This window comes from Magnolia sinica, chromosome 7 (genome assembly GCF_029962835.1).
Source record: "Magnolia sinica isolate HGM2019 chromosome 7, MsV1, whole genome shotgun sequence".
NCBI classification, from domain to species: domain Eukaryota; kingdom Viridiplantae; phylum Streptophyta; class Magnoliopsida; order Magnoliales; family Magnoliaceae; genus Magnolia; species Magnolia sinica.
The window spans coordinates 3,230,258-3,250,236 of NC_080579.1; the positions used below are offsets into that span (position 1 = coordinate 3,230,258).

Sequence of the window (19,979 nt, forward strand, 5' to 3'; positions counted from 1 at the left end):
TGTGGTCCACCTGAGATTTTTATCTGTATATTTTTTCAAAAAACATACTAACATGGGATGGAGAAACTGATGGACAGAGTGGATATACAAAATATAATCAAGTAGGGGCCCACGGTAAGGATGAGAGGGTATGTTGGTAATATGACACCGCCATTAGGAAATCCGAATCGTCCAAAGCGCAGGGACCGTTTCTTAATTCAATGGCTGCAATACGATGGTTCAGATCATCCGACTAATGTGATTTTTGGGTTATGAACTGTCTAAAGTGGGGCCAACGGTTTAGACGGTGAGATAAAGTGGTCAGCGGTCTGAATTCAAAGGTCGAAATCAGATGGTTAAGGTTACTCGAATCAAGTCATTTGGATGATTTAGACGGCTCAGATTGATTTACATGATGCCATGTGTATGGTGGACGTGCGGCTGGCATCTTTGCATAGTACGCACGGTTTTTCAATTATGACAAGTGGGGCCATGGTTCGGCAATCCAGACCATCGGTCTGTTCAGTTCAACGGTAGATGTTCTCTGTCTAAGAATCTTCTTGATAGGGTAATCTCAAACTTCACAGATAGACGGTTAAGAAAATAAGTACAACAACGGTCGCATTGTAGTGGAATCTTCCCATCCAGCATTCATTTTAGGGCCTTCTCCATCCACCTTGGTACTCAACAGACCAAGGGTCCGAATTACAGGGAAGTCGATTGCGTCCGACCTCGCCTGGACAATAATCCATCCATAGAGGGTCTCCTGTGGGCCCACCATGATGTATCTGTTTATGGACGCTGTCCATCCATTTTCTCATATCATTTTAATCGTATGAGCCTAAAATGATCCAATGCTCAAGTGGACCACACGGAATAGTGAGCTTGTGTTGTATTAAATGTACAAACCATTAAATGCAAACGTCATCTCTAGTGGTCCACTTTGGTGTTGGATATGACTCAATTTTGGGCTCATACATTACCTTAAAATGATATCAGAAAATAATTGGACGGCATGGATAAACAGAGATATTACGGTGGACCCCACAGGAGCCCTTATATGGACGGTGCAGGAGGCAATCCACTTTCATGGGAGCGGATTAAGTGAGACCCAGTCCCTGTGAGACTCATAGTGACGAATGTACCTTGAATCCATTACCATACAATCATTTTGTAGGCTAATTTATAGGAATGATAAAAAATATATATATGGTGGCTTATACTACAAGAAACGAGAACATGCCAATCATGCAAGGATTCCATGTCCTTCGTTATAAGTAATTCATTCGTAGACGTGTGTATATTCTGAATTGTTCTACTTTTGGTAGGTAATGTATCGCTGTAGAATATGAGGTGAAATATATCCTCGAGGTACAAGTAAAATTTCATCCATTATTTATACGTAGTGTCTATTGGAAAAATGTGTTGGAAATACTGAAAAATAAAATAAAATAAATTTTTTCACGGTGCTGAATTATGTAAAATATACGCCGTCTTAAAGTGTGATTAGCCCCCTTATCAAATTGCTAATGGGTTACAGGCAAATTGCTTCAGGATAAGACAAGCCCATTTGAATCCTGCGTCTATCAATCACAAAGGGTCCGCATAGGAACAATTTTATCACAGCGGATCTTCTGGTAGAATCAAAATGAGAATGTGTTAACAGTATTCTAAAATGAAAATGTAATCTTTATAATCTGATGGATGAGGAGAGATGTGAGTTTGAGATTATGAAATTTGGATCGAAATGGTCTAGTTTATATAGGCATCAGGGAGTGGACTATTGTTAGGTGGCCGTTAATGGTTCAGAATGTTTGAAAAAACGTTTTTGACTGTTGATCATTAATTTCAACCATTTCTGGTCATCACATCGGAAGATCTGATATTAGATCATCATGACCTGTCCGTTTTCAAACCATTGTGGCTTTCAAGGCAACTAGCCATTTTAAAAAATGGCTGACCGTTTCGGATTAATAATCTGACCATTCTTAGTCGCCTATAAAGACCTGGCTCACTTCAGACCCATCGCGCCTAGGCTCATACTAGACCACTCGCACCGCAATTGCACCGTCGGTTTGCATAAGGTCGCGAGAGAATGACCCTTTTGCGACATGATGCACACGTGCAAAGTGCAAAGTGTGCCAACTAGCGCCACTACAACCACGCTGCCCACGCCCACGCCCACGCTCATGCCTGTGAAACAAGTGGCGACATCTTATTGATTTGCATAAATGTGTCAGGCAGGTGTAAACACTTTGTTCTCATATACTTTATGTTTTTTAAGATTATTCACAGTTGTATATATTTTACATTGAATGTAAGGGATTTTGCTAATTTGTATAGACAGTCAAAAGTGGGTTAAAGAGATGCCTAACACATTCCTCTCATTGCCATAATGGTTCCTATCTAAATTTCTGGTTGTGATCATCTTAGAAGTCGGCTTCATTGAAATGGTGTGGTTTCTAGCTTTCCACACCAACAACACTTGAAATGAGCTAGTGGCAACTCAAATCCCTTTTAAAATTTTAAATTAAGCACCACAAATCTGAGAACTCAATCTCTACATATTGGTGACTCTGCAGGGAAAGAGAAACCCAACTTGAAACATAGCTTGAATTCAATTCTTAATAAATTCCTCCATTCATTATGTTTGTTGAAATCACTGTGAACTAGTCCATCATTAGAGCTGGGCATCGGTCCTGGTCGGACCGGATTCGGCCTAACCCGGTCAGATTCGAAATTCCAATGGGTTGACCCGAAATCGATCCGATCCGAGACCGAGTTCAGGTCACTTGACTCGGACAGATCCGATGCTTGAATTATTTGACCCGATCTGAGTCTGACTCGGTGAGGTAAACCGAATCGGATCGGGTTGGACACTATTCGGATCATTTCATATGGTGTGGTCCACTTCAATCTTTAATGTATCATAATTTTTTGTTCAACGCTTAAATTGATATGTCAAAAAGGATGAACAGCTTAGATAACATATATACATCAAGGTGGGCCCCACATGACTATAAAAAATTTGTATCAATGCCTGCTGCATGTGTTGTCGCATCGGGCAGGCTACGTCCCATCAGGTAGGCTATTGAAGTAACGTCACCAAGTTCTGTGGGCTCCACTACACTGTATGTGTTATATCCACACCGTCCATCAATTTTGAGATATCATTTTAGGGCATGAGCCAAATAATGATGTAGATAAAAATCTCTGATAGACCACATCACAGAAAAAAGTGGGGAGAATGATTCCCACCGTTGAAACTATCCTAAGGCCCACCGTAATGTTTATTTGAAATCCAACCTCTTCAAAAGTTGAAAAATAAAGAAATAAGGGAAAACACAAATACCAGGTTGATTTAAAACTTTTGTAGCCTTTAAAAGTTTTTAATGGTGGGCGTCTCTGTCCATGGAACTTTCTATGTTGGGGTCCATTGGAGCTTTGGATTTCATTCATTCTTTGGATATTGCCTTGAAATGATCTCTCCAAATGGATGGAAGGTTGGATACAAAACATACATTATGGTGGGGCCCAAGTAACTTGGTTAAGCCACTTTAATATATACTCTCACAACCTACCATATTGACTTGCAAAGCAAGTAAACAGCTGTTGCCCGCCCGTGCAAGTAACTCTCATATGTGAGTGAACTTTGTTGGGGTCCACCGTGAATGCATGTAGTGTATCCACGCCGTCCATTTGTTTTTTCAAATTATTTTAGCTGTTGAACTCAAAATTGATAAATATTCAAAGCTCAAGTGGACCACACCATAAGAAAAAGTAAAAATATTAATTTTTTATTCCGGATCTGGTCGGATCGGAATGGTCCGGATTAACCACTATTTGATCTTGATCCGAAAACTAGTCGGATCTAAATGATCTTACCCGATCTTACCCGATCCAGGCCGTCGATTCTGTTCGGAACGGGTCGAATCGGGTCTGATCGGGTCGGATCCACCGGATCGAGTCAAAAATGCTCACCTCTATCCATCATCTTACCCTACCAGCAATTTTGTTGTTAATGATTCTCCGTGTTTGAGTGTTGAAATTTAGTTTTTGAAAAGTAAAAAATTTTAGAATTTTTATTTTGCCGCTAAAACAATTTTGAAAATTTTCAAATGAAAAAGTACATTTTTTAAACTTTTGTCCAACGTCGGAATTTGTGAAAAGAAATCTTGTAGTTTATATATGGATGTGTATAGTACTCTTACTTGGAGATTTGGAAATTGAGATGATCGGGTTGTGTGCTCCAGTGCTATATGCACGCACGCGTTTAGGCTGGGCTGAAAGTTGGGTGAGTTGGGTTGGGTTGGTGCTCAACCTTAGCCCAACCCAAGGTTCTCATACCTTAACCCTAACCCAACCCAACCTCACCTCGGGTTGGGAATTCTCAACCCAAGCCCAACCCAAGGGGGCTCGATCGGGTTGGTCAGGTAGATGTATGCTAATATTTTCATTATTACTATTATATTTTCAATACATGCCTTATTTTTGGTACCTATAATTTTATTAATTATATATCTACTTATTTATCGTAAAGAAGTTTATTTTATTTTTTTCTAAACAAACACGCTAAAATATAGGACAACTACTCCTTTAAAAGTCATATTATGTATCAAGCAATATATTTGAGAGAGAGAAATCTAGCGTATCTTGTTATCTTGAGTCATCGGACATGATGTGGACCAATGAAACCCGTCGGCATTGGAATTTTCAATGCCTTGAACATAAACAACCCACACTCAATTATAAATATTTTGTAAGGAACTTATATATTGATCGGGTTTGGGTTGGGTTGGGTCGGGCAACCCGAGACTTCAACCTGAGCCCAACCTAAGTTTTATCGGGTTGGTGTTTGTATGGCCCAAGCCCGAAACCAAACCCGATATATCCGGCCCAAGCTCAACTTTCAGCCTTAGTTCAGGCTCGGGCATGGGCATGGGCAGTGTGGCTATAGTGGCGCTAGTTGGTGCACTTTGCACTTCGCACGTGCGCATTGGTCGCGAGTAGTCTGATACGAGCTTGGGTGTTATAGGCTACAGAGAACGGTCAGATTTTTAATCTGAAACGGTCAGCCATTTTGAGAACGACTAGCAGCCTTAAAAGCCTAAACGGTCGGAAAATGGACGTACTATGATGATCCAACGGTCAGATCTTTCAATCCGATGATCTGAAATGGCCCAAATTAATGATCAACCGTTATAAACATTTTTCAAACGTTCTGAGCCATTGATGGCTACCTAGCAATGATCCACTCCCTTGGTGCCTATATAAATTGGACTATTCGGGTCCAAAATTTATCATCTCTAATAGATCCATTCCAAAACCATTAGATCTCACAAATAAAAATCTCCTTCTAAGAATATTACAAATATGTCCACTAAAAGAGTCTGTCAGAAGATTAACTATGTTGAAAAGTTCCTAAGTGGACTCTTCGTGATTGCTGCACGCAGAATTTAGATAGGCTCGTTTTATCTTGACCCATCAACAATTAATAAAAGGGCGAATCACGCTTTAAGGATAATGTAATTTTTTACGTGATTCAGCTTGGTGAAACAGAGGAAATAATTTTACTTTATTTATTTATTTATTATTTTTTTTTAAATTAAAAATTTAAATTTTTGATATTTCCAACATATTTCTTAATAGTGAGACCAGTAGCTGATTTCTCGATTTCAGCTTCTAAACTTCAGAGTTTAAAGTTTCTATTTAGCTGATTTTCATTCAAATAGTTTGGATGAAAATTCTATATTGTAAAACAATACTCTTACTGATCCAAATTCAGTTTCCAGAGTATTCATATCTGTTACACTATCTGCAACTTCATATAGCATATCAGATCCTATCATTTCTCATTTTAGTTCTAAAATTTCAATTTCTCTCATTTAAGAATGTTCACTTTGAAAATAATTGTCTATTTGTTAAAAAGGTGTAATTAGATTTGTGAGTAGTCACTCGCTTTCCTTAGGCCCCGTCATGAAGCTCTAACATCACTGTACTTTTTATTTATTGTTTTCCAAATCTGTTTGTACATCAAAAACCATACTGGAAAGCTTGCATTGCATGACATACATTATGCATTGATTGGTAAATTTTGAGCAATTTATAGGAATTCGAGCATGCCGCCATTGGTGTTGACGTGTTGTACTGTAGCATGAGCCTCCGATGAGCGCATCCATTGACTATATTGGAGGCAGTAGGTTATTTATTTTTTATTTCTTTTTATTTTATAATTTTTTATGAATCGATGTGATGCAGGGCTGAAATTTAAATCAGATACATTGGCAATGGAGCCATCCGGCATTAAAAAAAAACAAGTTGGGAAAGAGTTCAGTAGGAGACTGGTGTCTGGCTCTGCCCAAATCCGATCAGATGTGGATAGGGTGTATTTGCAAAGCATGGATGATGGCATAGATGATTGAATCAACACTGATTTTAGAAAGATGCTCCACACACAACAGGATCCACAGTTTGGATGATCTGGGTGGCTGTGCTTGAGCTCCACATCTGAGGAGGATGAGACACCACTATTTTTTATTTTCTAAATAGTGTAAAAGCAACATATGAGTCTAGCAGTATTTTCTTAGGAACAGGTCATATGTCCATGAGCCCCATTTGCTAGGACAATGGGCCTCATCCATTGGAATAACGTATCATTGATTGGCCATTCACATTCAACACTTCCAATCGGATCCTCTATTTTCAGTACTGGCCTGATTTGACTGTCTCAGCTGTCTATCAGACCATTGATCTTCAATTGTGAACTGATCAGACCTTTCACCTTTGACATCAGTCCAATCCGTCCGTTCATCCTTAATATGGATCAAATCAGTCCTTTTAGCTTTGGCAAGAGTTCAATGGGGTTATCGATTTTCAAAACTGGCTCAATAGGATTACTCAATAACAAAGGCTAGTGCTACAAATCATGTGGGCCCATCCAGTCTTTTCATTCTATTCCCATCCGTGTCTTTTTTACCTTTCCCTTTTCCCTTTTCCCTATTTAAGACATCAGTTTGCACCAACTTACTCATAACCAGTGAGGTTTTTTTATTTTTTATTCCCAAACTAAGTCTATTTGTTCCTACCATACAGGGGTGTACACTAACCGAGCTAGCTCAGTTAGCTAACTCGACTCAACTCAAAAAAGCTCGATTCGACTCGATTTGAAGCTGAGTTCAAGCTGAGTTCGAGCTAGCCCCAACTCGACTTGACTTACATTGAACCCAACTCAAATTGAACTTCGATCGAACCAATTTGGTGACTCGGTTACTTTGATATTGATGTTGCTCACCAAGTGTTTGATGAAATGACTCAACAAAGTGTAGCCGATGGCAAGGAAGGCATGCATGTGAAACAAATACCTTTTTTTTTTTTCTTGATTTTTATGTTGTTTGGAAGGTGTTTGATAAAATACCTGTAAAACCATTGCTGTTGTTTTATATCCAATGAGATTTTGAAGGTGCAACCCATGTGTTTGTGAAAATACTGCACAGGCAAACTTGACTCGATCTTGGCTCAAACTGGCCTGAGCTGTTGACCAAACTGAGCCGAGCTGGCCGGTCAGGCTCGAGGACTGAGCTGAGCTGAGTTCGAGCTGGGGTCAGCTAGTGGCCGAGCCGAGTCAAGCTGAGGCTAGCTCGACTCGGTTCAACTCAGTGTACACCCCTAACCATACTACTCCGAAGCCCCCCTCAAATGCATCCATTTCTAAACTTCCATCATTCTCCCATTTCTAATTCTATCCTTCTCTATCTTGCCAATCATCCATATCAATATCCTAATTTCCCCTGCATGGGTTTGTGCTCCCCAGGGACGAAAGGGCATCCCCACGAAATAGTCTCACCTTAAAATGAGGCAGAGACACCCTGATGTCATTAATAAAAAAACAGAAAAGAAAAAAGTATCCTATTTCAGCTACTGCCACTCATCCATATCAAGATTTCTCATTTCAGCTCAGCTTATCCATCCTTTAAAAATTTTCCTTCAGTTTGATTGGTACACCAGTATCACATAAAACTACCAATTGCACATCTCCATTTCTTCAGCCCAGCTTGAAATTTACAGGCAATTTCAGCTGTTTTGATACTACCAGAATAAAAGAAAAATTACAAAAATAGACTGCTTTTGAATAAAAAAGTTTTAATGTAACCAAACGGTCACTTGCAAGGTCGGATAGCATCACTCAACAAAAATAAATTTTCATAAAATTCGGTGCAACCAACGTCATTAATGATTATATAAAGTTGCTGGTTTTACAACCACAGAACAAAAACAAAAACCCACAACTCCAAAAAGAATAAAACTAACTGGATAGCATGACCACGACACACGAAATAAGCTCGCTGCAACTGTCTGTGAGCAAGGAAAATAAGTAATAAACGAATAGCTAGAATACACAGATCGCTAAGATCACCTCAAACAAAGCAAAACTGACCAAAGCGCCTCAAGAAACTGGCTTCTCCCAGCTCCTCCATGCACTGTCCGATTGGGTGGGTCCATGATGAGTCACCGGCCCACAAGAACGCATCGCATTCCACTGGGAAGGGGCCAATGGACGCTTGTTTATGTCTGGCCGTTCATGAACAAAGCTAACTCTCTTCCTCCCTCTAGAGTTCCTCCCCCCGCCATTCATTTGATAATCATCGGCTTGAAACCTGTGAGTATTATAATGTCTGGACCCAAATCGGCCTCCCCCTTCTCGCCTCTGCCCATTACCATTCCACGTCCCCCATGGCCCATTTCTTCGGTTATCCAAATTCCTTGGCTCACCAGCATTACTCTGCCAATGTCCTGAACCCCATGAATTACCACGGCCATTTTCACGGCCATTTCCCCATGAATAATCATCGGCGGCAGCTCTATTTTCCCAGCCGCTGCAATCCCACCCATTACCCTCATAACCTCTTCCATCCTGACTTCCCCAACCATCATTATCCCACACATTGCCATTTTCAGCATTGCTATGGCAATTTCCCCCAGCGGGCTCTGCAGAATCATTGATGGGTGGGACTACATTATCAGGATCATCCCATCCAGTGCACACAACAGGCTGATTCAAGATGGAAGAATCCCAGCCGTTGCTAAAACTGAGTTTCCCATCCTTTTTCCCATCATCAACAACGGGAGGTTGCAGGTCATCGCCCCATCCAGTGCATGGGATGGGCTGATTCGAATCCCAGCCATTGCCCAACCAACTAAGCTTCCCATCCTTCTCCTCGTCATCAACAACAGATGGTTGCCGTTCCAAATCTGCCACCAGCTCGGGGTCGATGCTGCAGTTCCAGTCGACTTCGTCGATGTACATGTCTGGGTCGGGCAGGGAGATATTGCATGGAAGGCCATTAATTGTGGCCCAGAACCGGGCCTTTGCATTCTGCAATGCCTCTTCACCAGCTGAGTCATTCCAGTCGACGATGTTTTTGTAGCAATACTCCATCATTTTCTTTGTCTCGCAGAGTTTCCGCCATGGAATTGAGCACACAGAGCTGCAGAATCTCTTCTCCCATGAAGGCACACTAGGAGGCACACTAGGATGCCATGGCCCTGAAAACCAATAATCCGATAACATTGAGCAAAATAGGGAACAGAAAATGAAGAACAAAGAAATAAAAGCGTCCTAAAACTCCCTGCGCTTACTGAAAACCAAAAGCAAATATCAAGTTACAAACTACTAAAAGAGCCATTTTAGATGCTCTTCCTCAGAAGAGGGTTTCCAAAAAGGGGGTCTTAAGCTTGCCTTTCCAGTCAGCTAGGCCAGAACCAATCAGACTGGTTTTTGCCAAGTTGGTGTGGCTGCTTGCACAAGTGTGCATCCAAATGCACAATGATGTCTGGCATTTGGATTAAAAAAATACGTTTACATCTCAAACCCACTTCAGAAGGTGCATTAAACCGCCCTTCACCCATTTAAAAAAATGTAGTTGCTTGAGGGAAATCTTAAAAAATCTAATGAACAGATAACAAATCCTCAACAACTAGGAAATAGGAACTTGATCTTCTTAAACATGTGAGGACCAACCACAATAACAGACCTCCATGGTTCAAAACTGCATGAGTTTTGGAAAGGTAACACGCATGTACGCACGATTTGAAAAAAAGAAAAGCTAACACAGGAAAAAAAAGAAGGAAAAAAAGAAGAAGAAAAGAAGACAAAACTACACAGATTTGAAACAGCCCATAAATTTCAATCTATAAAACATATTTTAAAAAAATCCTAACTACCCGCAAACAAAAAAGTTATTTATTAGATGATTAAATAACAAGACAGCTCAAAATATTTAAATCAACATTTAATGCAAACCTTAACCTCACATGGCACATCCTATAAATGAAAACAATTTCTAAGAAGTAACATATCTCTGGAAATTAGAAGGAAAACAGGCAACCAATTGCAAAAGTTCAAGTACAGCCCATGGAACCAAATCCTCAATTGATGATAGATGAAATCTATTTTGCTAAATGAATCCAAAGTTATCAGTGTTTATATTATAGAGATACACATATCAGGATAACTTTAACGTGGAAAACAGGCACCATCTTTCTACTCCTTACAACACTCCCCCAAGCGGGCATGGGGAAGCCATGAACACGATCCTTCTCTGAATCATTGAGTAGAATGGTGAATATTTAATTGATGCCTCTATTGCACAAACCTCATCCTGCATTATTGTGTTAGTTGATTGTACATAGTGTTAGTGACCTTATTGCCTCTTTACATCATATGAAATGTTTCTACTCTCAGCGGAAACATTTTCTATCACAACATCAGTGGGACTCTGCCTCAATGGATTTACATCCAAGCAAACCCCACACAAAGGATTTTTGAAACAAATTCTAACAACATTCTCCAGCTCAGTCAGGAGACGACCTCGAGAAAGGACTTGTTTGGATAAGCATCAGATACTAAGGATGGCTACCTATATTATATATGGAGAAAGCAGAATTTTCCTTGTTGCCTCCACAGCTTCAACAAGGTGGCCAATCACCATGAGAAATCCAACATACAGGTTTAATTACATTATCCAGATCATCCAAACAACAATTACAAAGGTATAAACAGCACAACCATCCATAACTAAAAAGGGCATGTTTGGTTCTGCTGCTTTATTCTGTTGGACATTGAACCATGGGGCCCACTTGTGGGAAATCACTAGTGAGTGGGTCGACCTCATGTTTCCCTCCTTTTCCACAGCTTGAAGTTGAATTTCAAAGTTTCCAGGTTTAAATTCAATTTCAAAGTTGAGATTGGGATAGGGTGAGATTGGATATGATCGGATAACTTCCACCCTCATCCAAACCCAACCCCTTCTCTATAAAAAAAAAAGGCAGCTCGTTGTAGTGGTTAGGCAGACTAATGGACATGCACGGCTTTTGCGACCCATCCGGGCGATCTTTCATATTCAGCCAAACATAAATTGAATACAGGGAGCTGGGATTAGGCTTGCAATTTATCACGGCACCGTTGTCATCCAACTGACAATTCCAAAACCAAAATAAAGACCCAAACAATCCTTAAGAACTAAACAATCAAAACTCCCAAAAAGGTTCCAAATTTCAATAAGATATCGTTCTGCAATACCTAGCAAAACCCTAAAACAAATTTATTTCTTCCAAAAACTCCCACCCTCAAAAAGCAAACAATTCAGAATCCAAACAAACCCTAACTTACAATTCTACACCCAGAGAACCCATTAATATAATAGAAAAAAACAATTAAAATAACTAAAAATCTCAACACTCACACAACTCTTCAACCACAAAAAAAAATAAAATAACAATAATAAACAGAAATCCACAGAATAAAAAACAGCATGAAATTTTCATATACCTGAAGGGGGTCTTCTGTTCTTCGATCTCGAGGGTATTCTGGTAATTTCATGCTGGGAATTCATCCCTTGATTTCCTCTCCAAGAATCCGTCATCTCCCTCAGTAGAGATAATCGGAAAGCGGTTTCCTGCAGAAAACAGCTCGGCAGAAAGAGAATCGGGTTTTCCGATAAAGAAAAACCAAGAAATCGACCGAATAAAGGGAATCGATGAATTGGGTTTTTCGATCTAACTCTGGAAATCGGTATGGAATCGGGTTTTGGTTGCGGGATCGATCGAGAGAAGGGAAATTTCTCAGAGCAGATTGACGGTTCGTAAAAGGTTCGTCTCTCTGAAGACTATATATGGAGGAAAATCTAGGAAACTGCCCTCGGTTTTCGGAAACTGCTGGAATCCGACTTGGACTTGCATTTTATTACACTTGTGCCATTTGAATATCCTTTTTAAATCCGCGTGTGATTGGGCCAGCTCAGGTCCTTTAAGCCCCACATGCGCGTCTACACGTTGTTGCACGTGCCAATCACGCCCAGATTTTATAAAATGTATATTTGGCATATAAATAAATCGAATTAAACCGTCCAAAACGTGGGCTACAGTTCATACTCCTTAGATTACTGGACGGTTGAAGCAAAAGGCATCCAATGGTCAAAATTCACTGGGCATGTATCCTCCAATCAGAGACTTTAAAATATTAATCAATATTATTTTCATAAAATAATCTTTTGAAGACTTTTTTCGTAATTTGGATGGTTTTGATCTGACTCAAAGAGTGTGAAGTGTACAATTCTGAGTGCCTGCGTATCAAGCATCACACGTTCGCAGAGTATGAAATTACTCGGTCAAGTCCGAGTTGCAGTCGGATAACATTTTGCGAAAAACATTGGTACTCTGTAAGAGTGCAATTAATAATACACATGCACTCATAAATTATATAATAAACATATTATCACCTTAAAATAAACCGTCCACATGGCCTAAAAATTTCTAGATAGATTTTATAATTAATTTTAATTTAAAATAATATATAAATTATAGATTTATTAGTAATCAACGAACGGTTGACATGAAAACCAATCAATAGTTCAAATTCAATAAACAAAATTTCTCCTGCTTGATAACCTACCTACTCTTTTAAAAATGACTTAGACGGATTGTTTTGAGTTACATTTATATGCCACGTGTACACGTGCAAGTGCCTGTATATCATATATTATACTGGCATCTGTATCAAATAACTCAACTCTTATTTGTACTGGAATCATTATAACCACTATTTCCTGGTCCACCTGAGCTTTGGATATACTTCAATTTTGGGATCATACCTTAAAACGATGGGATAAAACGGATGAACGGCGTGGATAAGACAAATACATCAGAGTGGGCCCCACATACTTTACTTAGTACGCTGTGAGTTACGCAAGCCGCGTGCTTTTTTTGGAAGATAGTATTTGGAGAAAATTACCACTGTAACCCTACCTTTTATCTAGTGTCTTTAATGAAGAATCCAAAACTTACTTTCCAATTTAGACTTTACGCGTACGAGCATTTGAGGAAGGAAATATTCTTACTTACGCAACCTGTGACTACGGTTATAACTCGTAGCTATAGGTCGTGATAAAATACAGAGGTCTAATTTGGAAAGTTGATTTTTGGATTCTTCATAAAAGACGCTGGATAAAAGGTGGAAGTACAGTGGTAATTTTTTGAGAAATAGTTTGATAGTCTGGCAGTATGGTGGATGATACGCAGTCACTTAGAATTTACTTAGAAATTGCACAAATGGATTATAACTAGTCAAATTAAACCATCCAAATTATGTTAAGAAGTTTATATTTTTTTATTGAAACGATGATCAAGTTCAGTTTCTTATCAGAATATCGGATTTTTGGACATTTACTGGACGGTTAGAAATGGAAAACATCCAACGGTCCTATTTATCCATGAATCATTGGTTAAGATTGTTCGACCAATCCGATCTTTAGAATATGACTTGGAGACATTCGTATGCACGTTCCAGTCGGTTTTATTTGGATTAATGTATGTCAGATGTACAAGTTTCGAGTGCCTGCGTATCAAGCATCATACGTAGCCTCAGTATCATATAACCCTTCGTCCGCAAGTTTGGACGCACACGCGCATCTCTACGTGGCCGCGTAAGCTGAATTGGCACGTGTGAAAGATAGTCTGTACGTGGACGTGGTATCATGCTGCTCGGCCAAGGGTTTGCAAGGTACAAACGGATTTTCAGGTGTAAAAGTGGGCCCACTGTTCAGTGATCCGAACGTTGATGGAAGAGCCCACCGTGGATGGTCCACTTCATGACAAAGTTCTCCGATTAAAAGATCATATCTGCAGAACATACAGCCTATATATCTGAACCGTTGATATAACCTTTTACTATCTGGACCGATCAGGCTTTTTCCATCTTGAAATTTTTGGACATGGGCTGGGCAGAGTGGGGCCCACAATATCAATGGTATGGAACAATGATCTCTACGTCCATAGGCCGTAATAAGAGTCAAGGCCCTGTATATTTCTCACAAGAACAAAATGCTAATACTCTTGTGACAGCTGGTACACAGGCACTAAACATTGTACATAGCCGTGCAAATGGGATTGTGTTCCCTAACTTGGATTGTAAATAAAAATTTTCATAAGATTTGTGGACATTTAATGGATGGTTGTAATAAAAAGAAAAATGAATGGTCCAAATTTAACAAATGAATGTTCATTAATTGAAGTTACTTGATGGGCCATGCCCTGGCTCGGCTGTGGTCCAGCAAAACTCTGTTCGGGCTGAAAAAGTCCCATATTCTCCGTGGGATCAGGTCTGACAGTCCTGGTAGCGTATTTCCTGCAAAAGCCTTCCGCAGGAAGAATTTCGTGCGCTGGGATGCCAGGTGGGGTCCACCGTAATGTTTTCTAAAATCCATCCTGTCCATCCGTTTTGGGAGGTCATTTTAGATCATGTGATTGAATATGAATTGTTCCAAAACTCAAGTGGGCCATACGAGAGGGAAAGATGGGAAAAGAGTTTCCTACCGTTGAAACCTTCCTGGGATTCACCTTGATGTTTTTATGCCATCCAAACCGTTTATGCGGTCATTCCCACTGGGATGAAGTGAAAACACGGAAAATTTATCTTGATTCGTAACTTTTATGGTCATAAAAATATTTCCTATCGTACGGCAGCTCACTTGAGTTTTGCATCCACCTCATTTTCGGCTTTATTTCCTAAAATGATCTTGCAAAACAGATGGACGGACTGGATTTCTCAAAAACAACACGGTGGGCCCCACCAATCATCCTGAAATCCGTGCCCGCTAAGAAGTCTCTTTTAGTCAACCATTCTTTATGTGCAACGGTGGCCCACTTGATAATGAACGGCCATCCATCACTCGCACGGGCAAGGCCCAGGCACTCGTGCCAAGTTTAGGGGCCCCAGCCCTTATATAGTTTTACACTGGGCTAAGGTCCGGTGGGCCTGGCCCATCTTGATCTGAACACAAGGCTTAGATTTCAAGCCCAAGCTGGCTTATATCTGTTTCTTAGCCAGTAAAAGGACTAGGTGGTCCACAGACATTGTACAAATGGACTTTTGAAATCACTACTATTTGAATTACCAAATGAACGGTTCGGATCTCATTAATAAATCCCAAATGTGTAAAAGTTACATATATGGACTGTGGATGTTTTAGGCTGTCTATCCAACAACCTGCATTACCTAACCGTGGGACCATATATCACTGAGTTATTATCTTCCAATCAGGGAAAATTTCAGCATCCACCGTCCATGTAGATGGATGAGATATCTCTTTTGCTCAACTGCATATTTTTAAGCAACCAATCCAACGGTCAAGGAATTCCCTGGGCATTCTCTGGTCACTGTGAGCCGTTGAGCTTAACATATATGGTTCGTTAAAACTCATGATTTTCTACATGCAGCGCGCCAGAGAAGTTTGATCCGGACCGTTGATGGAATGGGCTCCACAATTTATGCATGAGTTGAAAGAATTTTCTGGCATTGGAAGATCTTGTCCATTCGATCAGTGACCTACAGTGAGAATAATAAGAAAATGCAACAATGCTGCACATGTAATGAAAATAGATCAACGATTGTAGGGTTAGGATCTTTCATAAGTGGGTCCTGTTTTGATGCCCTGGTCCAAAATCAGGATGGTATACTCATCTGATGGGCCGCGATGGACAAACAAATGAAAGCTAAGAAACAAGTGTAGCCGCTAGTTTTTTGTGTACACTGTGGCCCACCTAATGAGTACACTTGCATCTACACTGTAGGGCCCACCTGATGGTCGACTTGGATCTTATGCAAATGTATTCGCTTATAGACGGGAGTTGTGAGAGTTCTTTTATAGGAAGTGATTGTAATTTATGCTTGCCGTCCCTCTCTTTTGTCTGCTCATTTTAAGGCATAGTCCCAAATGAGGTACATCCAAATATCCATTCCCACTCTTTAAAGCAAGCTTCACGGGGCTACAAAAGTTTTGAATCAAGCTGCTATTTGTGTTTGTCTTTCACCCATGTCCATGTGACCTTATCAATGGGTTGAATGGAAAATAAATATTATGGTGGATTGTCTGTCTCCCATTATCAATGGGTTGAATGGAAAATAAATATTATGGTGGACTCTGGTAAGTTTTTAACAGTGCACGTTCAATTTCTACCGTTTCCTATATTGTAGTCCTCCTGAAATTTATATATGCTTCATTTTGTAGACCATGCTATAAAATGAGTTGCTAAAATGAGTGGATGGTGTGGGATGTGTCCCTTAAATATTATGGGATGCACCGGATCAATGGTTGTATTACGTGTATACACAACCAGGTGGGCCACAAACTATATTAAAGGTTTTAGAATTGGGCATCCCCATCCCTAAGCGGGTGGATTAGGTGCGCCCGGCTTCACCCAAGACAATATGGACATTACCACAGGACACACCTTGATGCATGTATTTTGTCTATGTTATCCGTCCATTTTGCCAAATAAATTTATAGAATGAGCCTAAAAATGAAACGGATCCAAATATTTTGTGTACCATACTATAGGAAATATTGGCGACCAACCACTTCTTTTAAGATAAGAAAGTTTTGGATTAACCGGATATTTATTTTTATTCCTTCATCCAAGTTTATATGACCTTATAATAGGTTGGATGGCTAATAAACATTATGAAAACATTATGGTGGGTTCTAGGAAGCTTTTAATGGTGGGACCATTCAATCAGTACTTTTTCCTATAATATGGTCCTCGTGAGATTTGGATCTGCTTCATTTTTTGTGCTTATGCCCTAAAATGATATGGATAACAGGATGGACGGACCGTATGGATATAGAATACAAACATCAAGGTGGGCCCTTCAATTGGGGCCGCGCCGTCTTAGGTGAGGTGGGGGCTGCCTAATCCGCTCCCCATCATGACTGTCCCTTGTTGTGTGATCCACCGAAGTTTTTAATCTAGCTGACATTTTGCTCCCTAGTGATATTGACAACCCAAAAATCATGATAATTCGAAACTTAGGCCGTCTACACTAAAGGAAATAGTGGAAAATTGTGCATAGGACTTCTAAATTCACTCAATATGGCCCACCTGAATTTTGGAATGGCCGATTTTTAGCCATTGGATCAATTGAAGAAGACCTGATGACAAATAAATGGGTGGGTCAAGGTGTATAAGTAGTTTGGGCCAGAAATCTTGGCCTTTTAGTTAGTGGACTTCTGCTTATGACGGCCTAGACCGGACCCATTGCCGCCTCTATTTTTTCAGTTTTAATTATCCATTTTTTCAGGCCATGTCAACCCTAACCATTGAACTAATCTGAATTTGGAAGCCATGGCCATCCATATCATGGTACTTAGGATGAACGGTCCTGATTATAGAACTCGTGTCCCAAATATGAGGGTCCAAAACTATTCATGTAAAGACAATACCCCTAGCAAAGTCCTCAAGATCAAGCCCACCACGGCCCACCATATTCTTAGGTAAGTGCTTTCCTTGTAGTGGGTATAAGTTAGAGCATGGCCCACTAACTCTTCTGGATAATCATAGGATCACTCCAATCAATGGTGTTCTTAGGTTGCAAATGGATGTATAGTTTTAAAACTTGGACGAGTCTAATGCGATTTGTCTGAGTCAACTCAGACTCAGTGATCTGATCTAGTTGGATACAGCAAGTCACCCATGAAGCGAGTGAGTTCGGCTGATTTAGCCTTGACTCGAGCGAGTCGGCTCAGGGCTGAATGGGTCTTGAGTCCCGGAGTATTTTAATCGATCATGACATGTTTGGGATCAGCCCATGAATCAAACCCGTCTGCTAGATAAAATCTGGGTCGGACTAGATTGGGCCCAACTGGGTCAAATAACGGGCCAAAGTGGGCTTTTATTGTCTTCAGGACCTTTTGATAAAATTCATTCCCAAACCTGGTTTAATCAAGTGCTGGGGTCTGAAACTCAGGTACAGACCCACATTGGGCCATTGGATGCGAATTTCCTGCATTATAAAGAGATCCCAAGCAACAAAAAGTTCCATGGGGAAAAACTGTTATGTGTGTGCGACATCCAGTCCGTTCTTCAGTTTCACTGGCTCATGTTAAGACTAGAGCCAAAAAACCAGGCCAATCTAGAACTATGCAATACGGAACAGTGTGTTAGGGAATCGCAAAAGCACCTAGAGATGAATCAAGTAAAGTACTCCAATCACACAACCAAGTTCAAACACAAACAAATTGGATTTAATGTGGTAAAACCCTTACGGAAAAAACCACGGCACAAAGTGACAAATATACACTATGAAAGCAGAAAATTACAAGAGAGAGATTACCCGATTCGAACAAGCTTCGAATCTCCTTTACAAGCCCTTGAAACCTTTGGAACAAATTAGAAAGCTCTTAGATACCCTCTATTCCCACTTAGAGCCATATATGCATTGATGAGAATCACAATCAAAATAGGAAACAAATCTTGCACTTATGCAATACCGTGTAATTCTGCGTGTATGTTTGATGATACCTTTGATGGCATCGATGACTTGTCGATGGCATTGAACCCCTTTCGATGTTATCGAGCACAACACCAAAATATTTCAGCGATAAAACATGATTTTTTTCGGATTTTCTCAATGACAGCTTTGATGGGACTTCAATGGCATCGACAATTTATCAATGGCATTGAATCCTTTCGATGGCATCAAGCGGAACACCACAAAGTGCCCAACAACCAACATGGGATTTTCAGATTTTCTCAACGGCATCGAGCAACTGTCGATGTCATCGGCAACTCTTGATAGCATCGAGCAATCTGCCGATGACATCAAACGGTTTGTCGATGGCATTGAGAGGCCCTGTTTCTGAAAGATTTGAGACGTCAACAACACAATGAGGATGATGACGCCCACCGTCTAAATCTTCCTAGGGTGATTTGGCAGTTTATTTGGCCTTACATCAGGCCCAGATCCAATCATTATGGTTAGCACGTGCTGACAACGAAGAGTGTGAAGCCCACTGGGCCATGAGTATGGTGAGACCGATTGCCAGCCCTACATCCACAAAGAAGCTAAATTAGAGAACAAAACCAGATTTTGGGCTGAAAAGGCTCATTTGTCCATAGTGCCGGGTCGGACGGTCCACATGTATACATCAGTCTGGGCCATTCACCATTAGCCTTAGTCCCTTGGCCAGTCTTAGAGGTCCAAGCCCTAGCTTGGGTCACACAGGCCAGGTTGAATAACCTGTAAAGCTCTAGCCTGGTCCAGCAATGGCCCTAATTGGGCTGAAAAAAGGTCCTTGACTTATGGGTTTGGGTCAGGCCAGCCTGGCCGGATGTGATTTAAGATTTTCTCTAACAAATGTCTTTAAATTGACTATGCTCTATGTTCAATGGTGGCCCACTCGATAATTGAACAACCATTCATCATTGGCATGGGCCATTTGTCACTGGCTGGCCGTGGCCCTTAGGCCAAGTTTAGGGACCCAAGCTTTAGCTTTATGGGTTGAGTCTAAGCCAGGCTTCCTGGCCCATTGTCAAAACTAGGGACTGCTTTTTGGGCATGGCATTCACATGGTTCAATATGGTGCATTATAGACGTAATGAATGTATATTTGTTGATCCTAACATTCATATAACGGTTAGTAAATTTACTTTAATTGGACTATCTTAAC

At 40.4% G+C, this 19,979-nt stretch overlaps 1 protein-coding gene across 1 annotated transcript; it reads right to left on the minus strand.

The window, feature by feature from the left end:
* Positions 1-8,152: 8,152 nt before the first annotated feature.
* On the minus strand, positions 8,153-12,133 carry LOC131250860 (uncharacterized). The gene is made up of 2 exons (XM_058251227.1): positions 11,807-12,133; positions 8,153-9,522 (listed from the first exon to the last, which is right to left on the minus strand). Exons 1-2 carry the CDS (start codon positions 11,898-11,900, stop codon positions 8,423-8,425), a joined length of 1,194 nt encoding a protein of 397 aa, XP_058107210.1. The 5' UTR covers positions 11,901-12,133; the 3' UTR covers positions 8,153-8,422.
* Between the last annotated feature and the right edge of the window lie 7,846 nt (positions 12,134-19,979).